Source organism: Pelophylax lessonae (genome assembly GCF_965119305.1).
Source record: "Pelophylax lessonae genome assembly, chromosome: 5".
Classification (NCBI taxonomy): domain Eukaryota; kingdom Metazoa; phylum Chordata; class Amphibia; order Anura; family Ranidae; genus Pelophylax; species Pelophylax lessonae.
The window spans coordinates 334,732,207-334,744,403 of NC_138772.1; the positions used below are offsets into that span (position 1 = coordinate 334,732,207).

The 12,197-nt window shown below is 41.8% G+C and overlaps 1 protein-coding gene across 2 annotated transcripts in view; it reads right to left on the minus strand.

Annotated features, from left to right (window-relative positions):
• The window catches only part of NEDD9 (neural precursor cell expressed, developmentally down-regulated 9), a 165,349-nt gene that overhangs the window by 21,822 nt on the left and 131,330 nt on the right, over positions 1-12,197 (minus strand). For both annotated transcript variants that reach the window (XM_082259724.1, XM_082259723.1), the window contains exon 2: positions 9,787-10,203. In XM_082259724.1, coding sequence (XP_082115850.1) covers positions 9,787-10,203 — 417 coding nt within the window. The remainder of the gene's footprint in view (positions 1-9,786; positions 10,204-12,197) is intronic.

Consider the following 12,197-nt stretch of genomic DNA (forward strand, 5'->3'; position numbering starts at 1 on the left):
TCCCTGCTGAACTTTGATCCATCTATGGCAAGCTTTACATTCATAGGTAGTAAATATTAACATTTATAAGTAACACCACCGGAGATTTTTGATTCAGGGGAATATTCCGACTGTCCCCTACTGGAGTAAATTGGACCATGCTTCATAGGTTTTTTGGATCCACTGTGGTTATAGGATTGTGTATATGGAGGTTTTCTATTTATTTATTTTTTTCTATTGGTTGAACTACGTGGACTTATGTCTTTTTTAACTTAACTATTTAACTATGAAACAACCAAAACTCCAATTCGGACAGAAACAGGGTTGTAAATTAGGCCAGGGACCAAACTATCACTTTTGTGTGAACTGACTTTTTAACTTTTGGTTTGCGTTGATCAAAAGGCTATTTCACAAGTGTTTAAACTGGCTTTCATAGTGTGAAATCTACAAATTGCAACACTGGCTATAAATAAGTATGGTGCAAGTTCATATTTAGATTCAATAATATAGCCCAGCATAAATATTGCACATGGTGTTTCATATAATTATACAGAGCCGCTAAAAGTGTTTACATTGCTGTGGCTACTTGGTAGAATTTTCTTTACACCCAAATGGTCAGAGGCATATGGTGTTTACTCCTGAATTCTGCATCCTGCTAGCTGTGTTTGCTCTCAAGTTGAATATTACTCTTGTGTGGCCAAAAATGTGAATCGTGTTAACTCTGTTCTGTGAAACTCAGATACTAAAAAAAGCAACACGTCTCTGGCTGTAGTGATGATTCAGTCTATTTGTCACATAGCAACATGCTTATGAATAAAAGCAGCCCTGGGGAGGCTAATAGAGCAAATGCTTACATAAATTTAGATGGCTTCTGTTAGTCATTTCATATTAATGCACTGCATTACTAAATCATGTATTAAATTTGTATAAAAGGGGATTTTATTCCAAAAAACGTGCACGTAAGGAGTTCTCGTTGTTTTTTTTAGGATCAGGGGTCCTGAAACATAATTTGGGGCCTAATGCACATAGTTTTAGGCTTCAATTATGTTGTAGTGTAAAACCCTGCCATCATTTTTCCTGCCCAGGGAGCCACAGGTGACGCAAAGCTAGTCAAAGAAACAAAAAGCTGTACGGGGCAGTATTCCTGTATAATTATTATATAACAACAGTAAAAAACACGCACGTGTGTATGACGTATTCCCTGAACGCATACTTTACGGGTTGGAAGAACATGTCAAAAGCAAATGCACAAGCCGAGTGCATACTAATGCAGTGAATGAGTTTGTTTCTGCTCATAACGCTGTGCTAACCCCAATCTAAACACATACCGGCATTGAGCAACTGCTGGGCATTGTTGTCTACCATACCCACAGATGTCTTAGGTCCTTCAGCAGTGTGTTAGATAGTAGACCTGAAAGTACTTTTTTAAATATATATTTTAATCTTTAACCTTTTATTTGTCGATTCTCTTTCAATATAGTCTTGATATTGTTTATTAGATCATTGGTTTATTTCCTGATGAAGAGATAATACTAAAACCCCAAATTGCATTACAACAACCAAATAAGGTGTCTTTGAATAAGAGCCCTTAGTCCACCTTTTTCTTTACAAGGTTTTGCCTTTCTGGACTGGAGTGCTTACTTTTTGTTCCATTTTTGTACCATATTTGTACAATTTGTACCATATTTGTTTCCACTATTTGTAAAGCCATTTTTGGGCCATGACATCTTGTGCCTGTGAGTAGCCAATATCTTGCAATTCTTGATGCTTTCGGATACTAGGCCTGAATTTTTTTCCCCAATCCCTCAACCTGCCGGAATTATGGAAAATAAGAGGATAAGGCCTATATTGGTTAGTTGAATAGCTGGTACGTGGGTCTCTATTAAAGTGGTTCTAAAGTAAGAAGGTTTTTTATCTTAATGCATTCCATGCAATAAGATAAAAACCCTTTGGCATGCACCAGCCCCCTTTAGCCCCCTAATACTTGCAGGAGAATAGCTGAGACAAAGCAGCGTGTGCCATTGGCCCCAGCTGCTGTCAAGAGAGAGGGGGTAGGGCCGAGCTACGGCTCTGTGTCTGAATGGATACATAAACCAGCGGCTCGGCTCGGGCACCCACATAGCAAGCTACTTACTATGGTGGCACTAAACAGGAGGGGGGGCAGGAGTGCCGACGAGGGACCCGAGAAGAGGAGGATCTGGGCTGCTCTGTGCAAAACCACTGCAAAGAATAGGTAAGTATGATATGTTTGTGATTTTTAAACAAAATGAAAAAAAAACAAAAAACAAAAAAAAAAAGAGACTTTACTATCACTTTAAGCCCAGTTGTGACTCCTATTTTTACACCACTGGTTAAGTAAACAGCACACAGTAAAGCACTGTGCAATACATTTAAGGTCTGTCTTTTTTTGCCAGATCATTAGCTAAGAACCGTAGGCAATAAGCAGTATGACTTACTGGTTACACAATTACATCAGAGCACTGGCCCCCTGCAAAGGCTCTGATTGGAGAAGAAAGCAGAAAACAGCACAGTCATTGCTGTTATCTTGGAGAACTTTGGACTATTCCATCATAATGTGATAATAAGAACACCATGGTGCTTATATTATTGTGACCGATATCTTTTTATAAAGTCACCTCTGTAAATGAGCCTTACAATATTAAAATAGCAGTCTATTCAACCACAAAGTAACTGCCATTGAATAGCTGGAATTTATGTACCAAATGTTGTTAAATGTTTGGTTGAATTTTACAGTTTTGACCTTGACATCTTCTGCAATGTGAATGTGCTAGGGCTTGCCCACATTAGTGTATGTGGTTTCTTACTTGTAAGTTACAGTAGCATGCAATGCTTGGCCACTGCTAAAAATTACTGGTTGCTTATCCAGAATGACTGGCCACCAATCTGCCATGCTAATTCTGTGTTGGCCAACAACGGACAAAAAAATGTGAGCATGGGAACCACGCTTGTTTCTTATAAAGTAATATTTACAATTTTTTTTTTTTAATAAAAAGTAGAGACATCAGTAGGTCACAAGGAAATCTTCCTCAAGGGGAACCAAGTGGGTATGAATCACCAAGAATTGTCATTGACAAAATACCTGGTTCTCCTTGAATGGTTAATGCCCGATGTGTGATCACTTCCCTAATTTAGCTTCAGCGTCAGAACATAGTACTTGATAAACACTTTATTTCCTTTTCATTGATAAAAACAGAACTGGTTATCAGTCTCAAATTTACCATCAGGCTAAAAAAAAAAAAATAAGAATAACTTCTGTCTACCAGAAATGCTAGCAACTTTATATTTTGTTGCAAATTATACTTAAAGATAAACTCCAAGCAAGCAGCTACATAAACAGTTGAAATACCTGATTTATATTTCTGTCTATCAGCACACAGCACATCCCTCTCTAACAGTGCAGGGGACCTGATTATTCTTTGTTGCACTAAGGCAACTTTCACTTGAGCAGTCTGATTGAGTCTGCTTGTTCGTTTTTCACGCGGACCCGATCCAATCCTCCATTCTCCTGTATGGATTGGTGGATGTAAACAGTATTATGCAGAAAGATTAACTGCACTGAGTTAATTAACTGAGTTATGACTAAGGCCTTATAGGCTGAAACACGTCAACTGATGTTATCAGAAGTTGTGTTCTGTGGTTCCTGAATAAAGATGAAGGTTTTTAAGAGCAACTACCGGTGTGCGGATCATCTTTCTACACATCACAGTTAAATGGCTGTAGATTGGGCACCCAGGAGCTTGTTTATGGGTAGTAGCACTGCTCTTTCTGTTTGCAAATGGTCTTGTGCCCATTTACACCTGCCCACCTCCGATCCAATAAAAACAAATGGAATGGGGGCGAACGGGGATAGGAACTGGATTGGAGGGCAGTTAGGTGTAAGCAGACAGCCGGTCCATTTACATATGACTGCCCATAGAGCAGAGCAGGTTGTGTCCATTCTGCATAAATGGAGCGGACCGCTCCTCCACCCACTCTGCTCAGATCACATTAGAGAACAGATCCCCTGCTTAGAAAAGCGGGTCACGTGAAAGGGGCCTTACAAGTCTTGTCCCTCCCGCAGCCTGTGACTGGACTGTGAAGGAGAAGCAGAGGACTGATGTGCTCATCTCTCTGTCACTGTGCTCTCTCCTCTTATCGACATGCTTCTTGTTAGAACATGAGCACTACAGCATAACTGACTGGCTACTCTCTCTTCCACTCTGAAGGCTGCTCTACAGAGGATTGCAAGAAATTGATATTAGGTCAAACTGAGGTACTCACACTGCTTGCTTTAATACATTTATTCATCTTTTAATGACTACAATGCTACATCAATATGTATCTTTTTAAATTTGCCTATGGTCCAGCTTTAACTAGTTGCATTTCTTTCATTTACCACGCCACGTATGGCCATCCTAACCATATTTCCACGCATTTGTTGGCTGAATTATCGTGAAATATAATCCTTAAACCTCAACTGGCTGCCTCTTTATCCTTTTAATAGCTCCATCAAAGGTATTCGAAGGTGCTTTGGAAATGCCGTTTCTCAACAGTAATGCGCTCGCTTGCACAGGATTGGTTGAAGGTCACACTGTGGCTTGTTGGTGGTTTTCATCAGTTCTTTATTGCATTCCAATGTAACAGATGGATGAGTATAATATATCAACTTTCTCCAAACTTAACAAGTTCACCGAACAAGTCTCAAGGTTTCTGTAATGCAAAATCTAATCCCTTCCTCAGTATGCAGGGATTTATCAGGAATTAGCAGCATGTAATTGCTCCATTTTGCTTCGTTTCAGATAACTCAATGAAATATATGCTCATTTATTTCTGAGGTTTATATGCTAAATCCTTATAGGCGTGTTCCAATTACTCCACTTATGTCACACATACTTTAGAGTAGTTTTTTTTAATACTATAGACTATAACTAAATACATGCCTAAATGTAACATTATTTTGTGAAAAGTTAATAACTCCTTGCTCTTTGATCTCAAACCCCCCAGAAAAATGTAATTTTTGAGTGAAAAATAACGGACAACAGCCATGGCACCTGCAATTTGTCCAAGATTCTAAATGCTCAGAAGATGCATCCTGTTTTGCATCTGACCTTTTATGAACATAGCCTATTATGTGCTATGTAGGGCCCAGCTGTATTTGATACGGTTAGCTAAAAAAACACACACAAGGTGCTCCAAACTGAAAGGACCTGTAAACAAAGGCACTAGCTCCAGAGCTGAACTTTCTACTGGTAATGAATACTACTTGAAAAATAATCCAGCACCTGGCTTTGATCAAAAACAGGAGGAGCTTCCGTAAGTGTTATGAAACAGAAAATCCATATGTGAGCCTCGGTTTTCCAAATATGCATTATAGCGGCTTCAAAAAATGTAGTCTGGAGTACAAGTCCCACAAGAAATATTACAAAGGTCTGCAAGCAGCAGCATTAAGTCTAGAGAGGAAAATGTCTGACCTTGCTGCCAATATAAGCTGGCGTTCAAAGCCTAAACGGCAAAAGCAGCCAAGCATATCCTCCACTGTCCTGCCTTTGTCTGCTTGGCGGAGTCAGGAATGCTGAAAACATATTGACAACAACTCTTTAAAGTCTAATGCTTAAAGAAGCATGGTCTAATTGAAAAACAAGACCTCGTTTTAAAACGAGTAACTGTAGAGCTCACTAAATACAGTCAACTATCCATATACCTTCATTGGAATGGAAAAGCAGCTAATGAGCAATCTGGGACACCCTGGATAATATTGTGTCTATGCCCCTACTCTATACTATAAAGAAAGACAGCACAGGTTATGTGAAACAAAGCAAGGAAACCTACTATTGTCTCAAGGAAGTACAGTATTTTTTTTGTAAAAAAGGCTGCTTAGGAGCAGTGATTTTTCTTTATTAGTGGCAGGGGGTACTTTTTCTTTAATGTGACCTGGTGACCACAGAGACATTTTTACAAAAAATCCCACCTGTAAAAGAAATGTTTCTTCAACTACCATTCCAGTGGCCCATGTAAAGGAATGCTGCCCCTTCTCGTTGTAAGCATTCGATCAGATGAGTTGAATGCTCGCACCCCCTGCTGGATGAGTTGAATGCTTGCTCCCCCCCCCCCCCCGTCAGCTGCTGCTGCAGTTCCTCCTGTTTTCGTTGTACCTCCCAAAGTGATGCATGAACTGGAGAATGGAACCACAGCAGCCACTGAGGGGTGCAAGCATTTAACCAGGTAGGGACCGCCCCATAGCAGATCAATTGCTACAGGGTGGCCCTACTGTGCAGAATACCGTATATATACATGATTCTGCACTTACGCCTAGGGGGCCTGCTTCTGCTGTGATTACTCACAGCAGAAGCCAATGTGCGAGTGCCAGGCAAAGGATGTCCACCGACACCCGTCAATCATTGGGCAGATGCTGCTGCAGTTCCTCCTGTTGGCTTGTACCTCCCAAAGTGATGTATGAACTGGAGAAAGGAACCACAGCAGCCGTTGAGGGGAGCAAGCATTTAACCAGGTAGGGACCGCCCCATAGCAGATCAATTGCTACAGGGTGGCCCTACTGTGCAGAATCCCGTATATATACGTGATTCTGCACTTACGCTTACTCACCGCAGAAGCCAATCTGCGAGTGCCAGGCAATGTATGTCGACCGACACTCGTCGATCATTGGACAGATGCTGCTGCAGTTCCTCCTGTTGGCTTGTACCTCCCAAAGTGATTATGAACTGGAGAAAGGAACCACAGCAGCCTTTGAGGGGAGCAAGTTTTTAACCAGGTAGGGACCGCCCCATAGCAAATCTACTGCTACAGGGTGGCCCTACTGTGCAGAATCCCGTATATATACGTGATTCTGCACTTACGCCTAGGGGCCCTGCTTCTGCTGTGATTACTCACAGAAGAAGCCAATCTGCGAGTGCCAGGCAATGGATGTCCACCGACACCTGTCGATCATTGGGCAGATACACAGAATGGAGCTCTGCCTATGTAAACAAAGCAGAGCTTCGTTCTGACAAGGGGAGGGGGTGCAAAGCAGGGAATAAAATCCATCACTTCCCTTAGTAAAAGCACCTAACACAGTACACAAAAACACTGCCAGGCACACATTTAACCCTTTGATTTCTCTAGATGTTTAACCCCTTGCCAGCCAGTATCATTAGTATAGTGACAGTGCATATTTTTAGCACTGATTGGTGTATTAGTGTCACTGGTTCCGACAAAATGTCAGTTGGCATCCGATTGTCTGCTTCAATATCGCAATCATGCTATAAGTCAATGATCGCCACCATTACTAGTATAAAAAATAAATAAATATTCCAGTATATATCTCATAGTATTTAGGCGCCATAACTTTTGCGCAAACCAATCAATATACTCTTATTGGGATTTTGTTTAACAAAAATTAGTAGCAGAATAGATATTGGCCTAAATTTATGAATTTATGAATTTTTCTTATTGGATATGTTTTATAGCAATTTTTCAAAAAATTGTCGCTATTTTTTTGTTTATAGCGCAAAAAAAAATTAAAAATGCAGTGGTGATCACATACCACCAAAAGAAATCTCTATTTGTGGGAAAAAAAGACATACATTTTATTTGTGTACAGTGTTGCATGACCGCGCAATTGTTAGTTAAAGTTAATGTCAGTTAAAGTAATGCAGTGCCGTATCACAAAAAATGGCCTGGGCATGAAGGGGGGTAAATCTTATGGAGATCAAGTGCCTAACTCAACAGATTGTTGATTGCTTGCAGTGGCTGGAGAGTGGAAATGCAGTGGATTTTCCTTACATTGGCCACCGGAAAGGTAAGTAAATGAACACTTCTTTTGCAGGAGGGTATTTTTGTAAAAGTGACCCTGTGGTTAAGGGGTCCCTTTAACACAAAGTAATGCTGTCAAGTGGTTCAGTGGACATGTGCCCTAATAATTGATGAAGTGTGTATTTTAATGATAAGTCCACTATTGGAGATTATGACTTTTTGGCAGCAAAGTATAATCTGTAGGCTAACATGGAATGTTATCCCATACCCATATGTGTTAACGCATAATGTAACCCCTATGAAATCTGTTTTAATTTGAAATCTATATACACACTCATCCAAGCTTTAACAGCATAAAACATACGCTATTATAAAGCCAAAAGTTTTGTTTTTCATTTAGAGTCAACAGATGACATTACTTAAACTTAATTTCATAGTTTCAACAAAGAGCTGACTAAAGATTATATGGAGCCAAAAGGACTCAGACTTTATTGGATTTTAAAGCCAAGAATTAATTGATGCTGGAATTGAGAAGGAATCATTCTAAGCAGGGTTCAAATATCTATTCCAAACCTTTCATGAACACAAGGAAGGTATTACTGCAAAACACTAATTTGCAAACAGAACGTCCTGTACCTACAACCAGTGCTGTATTTTGGCCTAGGCCGACAAGGCCCAGGCCTAGGGCGGCACTTAGCAGGGGGGCAGCAAAAAAGCTGCCCCCACCTCCACCTGAGACTCTTTTGGCCACTGGTTGCTAGAGCCGCCTCTCCCACCTCTCTCTCTCTCACCTCCCCCTCCTCTCTGTCACTCACTCACCCCTCACTCTCTCCCCTCCCCTCTCTCTCTCTCCCTCTCTCTTTCTCTCTCACCCCCCTCTCTCTCAACCCCTCTTCTCTCACCCCTCTCTCTTTCTCACTCTAACCCCCTCTTTCTCTCTCTCTCATCCTTTCTCTCTGTCACCACCCCCCTCTCTCTCTCCCTTTCATCCCCCCTCCCTCTCTCATCCCTCCCTCTCTCTCTCTCACCCCCCCTCTCTCCCTCCCTCCCTACCTCACCCACCCCCTCTCTCTCTGTCATTCCCCCCTCTCTCTCTCACCCACCCCCCCCTCTCTCTCTCTCTCTCTCTCCCACCCCCTCTCACCCCCCCCCCCTCTCGTGAGATCTCAGGGGTACATGCTGGCACTTGGAGCCCTTCAATTTTGGAGGGAGTCACATCCGTTAAAAAGGAAGGAGTGGGGCAAATTTACATAGGAGGGGGAAAGGGGGCGCCCAATTTTAGTCTTGCCTAGGGCAGCACAAAACTAAAATATACCACCCACTGCCTACAACATACACCACAAAAAAACAGTATATAAAACCATGTACCACCAAAGGCAGATGATGATCGGAAACTGTCATTGCTATAAAACTGGCCTAATGAAGAATTGTAGCAAAACCGCAAACAGCTGCACTGGATGAGCATTCATATAAAGCCTCTTAGCAATCACCCCAATCCGAGGGACTATTCTAATCTTCAGGAAACTATGGATCATTTCTTCCCACTTCCATCACTTGGCCCTAAGGGTGCCTGCACAAGTTTATTTTTTATCCAAAAGACATATAATTGCTTCCTGATTTGATAGTTATCAGCCAGATCGGGTGTTATCCAATCAGACACTGGCTTTTAGAAGTATGCCTCATCATAACAATTAAAGTCATTTTTTTGTTGATGTGGATAAAAATATGTTCCTAATCTTTAGACAGGGTTTTATTAAACAAAGGTCAAAAGTTTTATGTTACTGCATTATGCCCGTACTGTATGTTTTTGTATTCACTTTTTACCTGAATTGAGGAAGTTCAAGTCAATCACAGAATGTAATTACCCATGACTACTCATAAACATGCTAAGTATTGCAATCACTACAGTGAAATTACTGGGGCCGCCAGAAACAGTGATCTCATTATACTGCCTGTTTTTAAGGGATTTTATCAAAAACGTAATTAGCCCCTAAATTCATAACATCAAAGTACAAATCTTTTGTATACTGCAAGTACAATGTATGGATATATACTTACTTTGTTGCCTGGAGAGCCATCTACATTTTCCATATATGGTGCTCCTTGCTTCACATCTGCTAAGTCATGACCCCGATAGGCTTTAAACATAGCTGGACTGTGGTGAGACGGGGGCACCTGATAAACAGGATCTGGAAATGAAGACTGTGGAGTCTGGTAAGGCTGATGTTGATAGCCAGGCTGCGGTGATGCTTCTTGTTTGGGGATGTCATGTCTAGGAGCCTCAGTCACTGGGCCTATGAGAAGCTTCAGTCTGTTTCCTGGTGCAATGCCTTGCCGTCCATGTAATGAACAAAGCCACCATCCCTCCAGGCCTCCAGTGTTCTGCTCAATTACTGTTAAGATATCGCCTTTCCGGAATGATAATTCTTCTGCGCATTCTGGCACGTTATCATACAAAGCTCTTGCCATAAGGTTCTGGGAAAACAAAAAACAAATCTATTATGAAATGTTAAAAAAGTAATATACCGTTTAGGCCCCTTTTATACGGGCAATGTCGGGTGGCACAATCAGGCACTTGAGGCACATATTTAACTGACCTTATCCGCCTGTTAAATCCAGGCAATGGGTGCAGGACAGCCTGAAGTTGTGGCCTCCCATTCAAGTCTATAGTGATGCTTCGTAAATGCTCTAGCCGGCAGTTGTGGAGCGTTAAGTTTAGTTATTTACTATATTGGAAAAGGCAATTGTGGAGCAATTTTAAAATGAATGCACCTTAAGTGCCGGTTCACACTAATACGACTTGTCAGGCGACTTGTCAGGCGACTTGATAAGCCTGGCAAGTCGTGCACCGTCGCGGTCATTGAGTAGTACAGGAACGGTTCTAATAGGAGCGACACAAGTCGCTCCGACTTAGAAAAATGGTCCTGTACTACTTCGGGGCGACCTGGAGGCGACTTGCATTGACATTAATTTTATGAAGTCCGTGCAAGTCGCGCCGCACGCGACTTCACAGGTCGCCCCCTAAGTCGGAGCGACCTAGTGTAAACTGGGACTTACGCTCATCATATGCTTCAAAACTGCCTATAGAGAATTTGAGGAGCATTTTTACCTCGTCGTTAACGCTTGTAAAATGCCAGCCTAAAACCCATACTATGGCTATAGGAGCGTTTGTTAAGCGTTAGAAATGTATTCAAGTGTGAACAAGCCCTAATATATGCAGTTGCGGCTCAGTGAAGAGCGATTTTGGTGTGAAAACTCTCTCTTTAAGCAGATGTGCAGGAGGCAGCATATCTTCTCCTAAAAACTTGATAATTGCAGGCCAGCTGCTGCCGACAAAGTGGTCTACCATGGAATGCGAGTCAGCAGCTAGGCCCATGTAAAAGAGGCCCTACAACTTTTGCTGTAACTGTTTCAAAAGTGTTAAAGTTAAAATTTGCATTGTTTGTTAATTATTTAACCACTTAAGCCCCGGAGGATTTTCCTGCTCAAAGACCAGGGCCTATTTTGCGATTCGGCACTGCGTGAATTTAACGGACAATTGCGCGGTCGTGCGATGCTGTACCCAAATTAAATTGATGTTTTTTTTGTCCCACAAACAGAGCTTTCTTTTGGTGGTATTTGATCACCTGTGTGATTTTTATTTTTTTGCGCTATAAACAAAAAAAGAGCGTAAATTTTGAAAAATTTAACAATATTTTTCACATTTTTTTATATGAAATTCCCCCCAAAAAATGTAAAAATCAAAATTTTTTAACATTTTAGGCCAATTTGTTTTCTGCTACATATGTTTGGTAAAAAAAATCGCAATAAGCGTATTTTGATTGGTTTGCGCAAAAGTTATTACGTTTACTAACTACGGGAAAGATTATGTCATTTTTATTGTTTTTTTTTTAACTAGTAATGGCGGCGATCTGCGTTTTTTTTGCGGGACTGCAACATTGCGGCAGACAGATCGGACCCCTGACTAACATTTTTGACACTTTTGGGGGTACCAGTGACATTACTACAGTATTCAGTGCTATACATATGCACTGTTACTGTAAAAATGACACTGGCAGGGAAGGGGTTAACTTTATTAGTGATCAAGGGGTTAAGTGTGTCCCTAGGGGCGTGATTCTAACTGTAAAGGGGCGTGGCTTGTGATGTAACAACAGAGACATACGATCCTACATAGCAGGATCCTGTAGTCTCTGAAGTTACATCAGGGAGAATGATAGGCGGCTTTGTTTACATTAGCCGCCTGCCTTTCTCCCTCTCCAGATCGCGAGTGACCGGCGGACATCGGAGCCGCCGGTCACTCACGTGGGGATGTGCGGGAACGAGCGGGGACGGGAGCGCGCCTCCGGCGGCGCACGCTTGCCCCCTAGAGGCTCCTGGGCGAGCAACGTAGCCCTACGTCGGTTTGCCCAGGAGAGCCAGACTGCCGCAGTAAATAGTCGTGCGGCAGTTGGCAAGTGGTTAATGTCTAC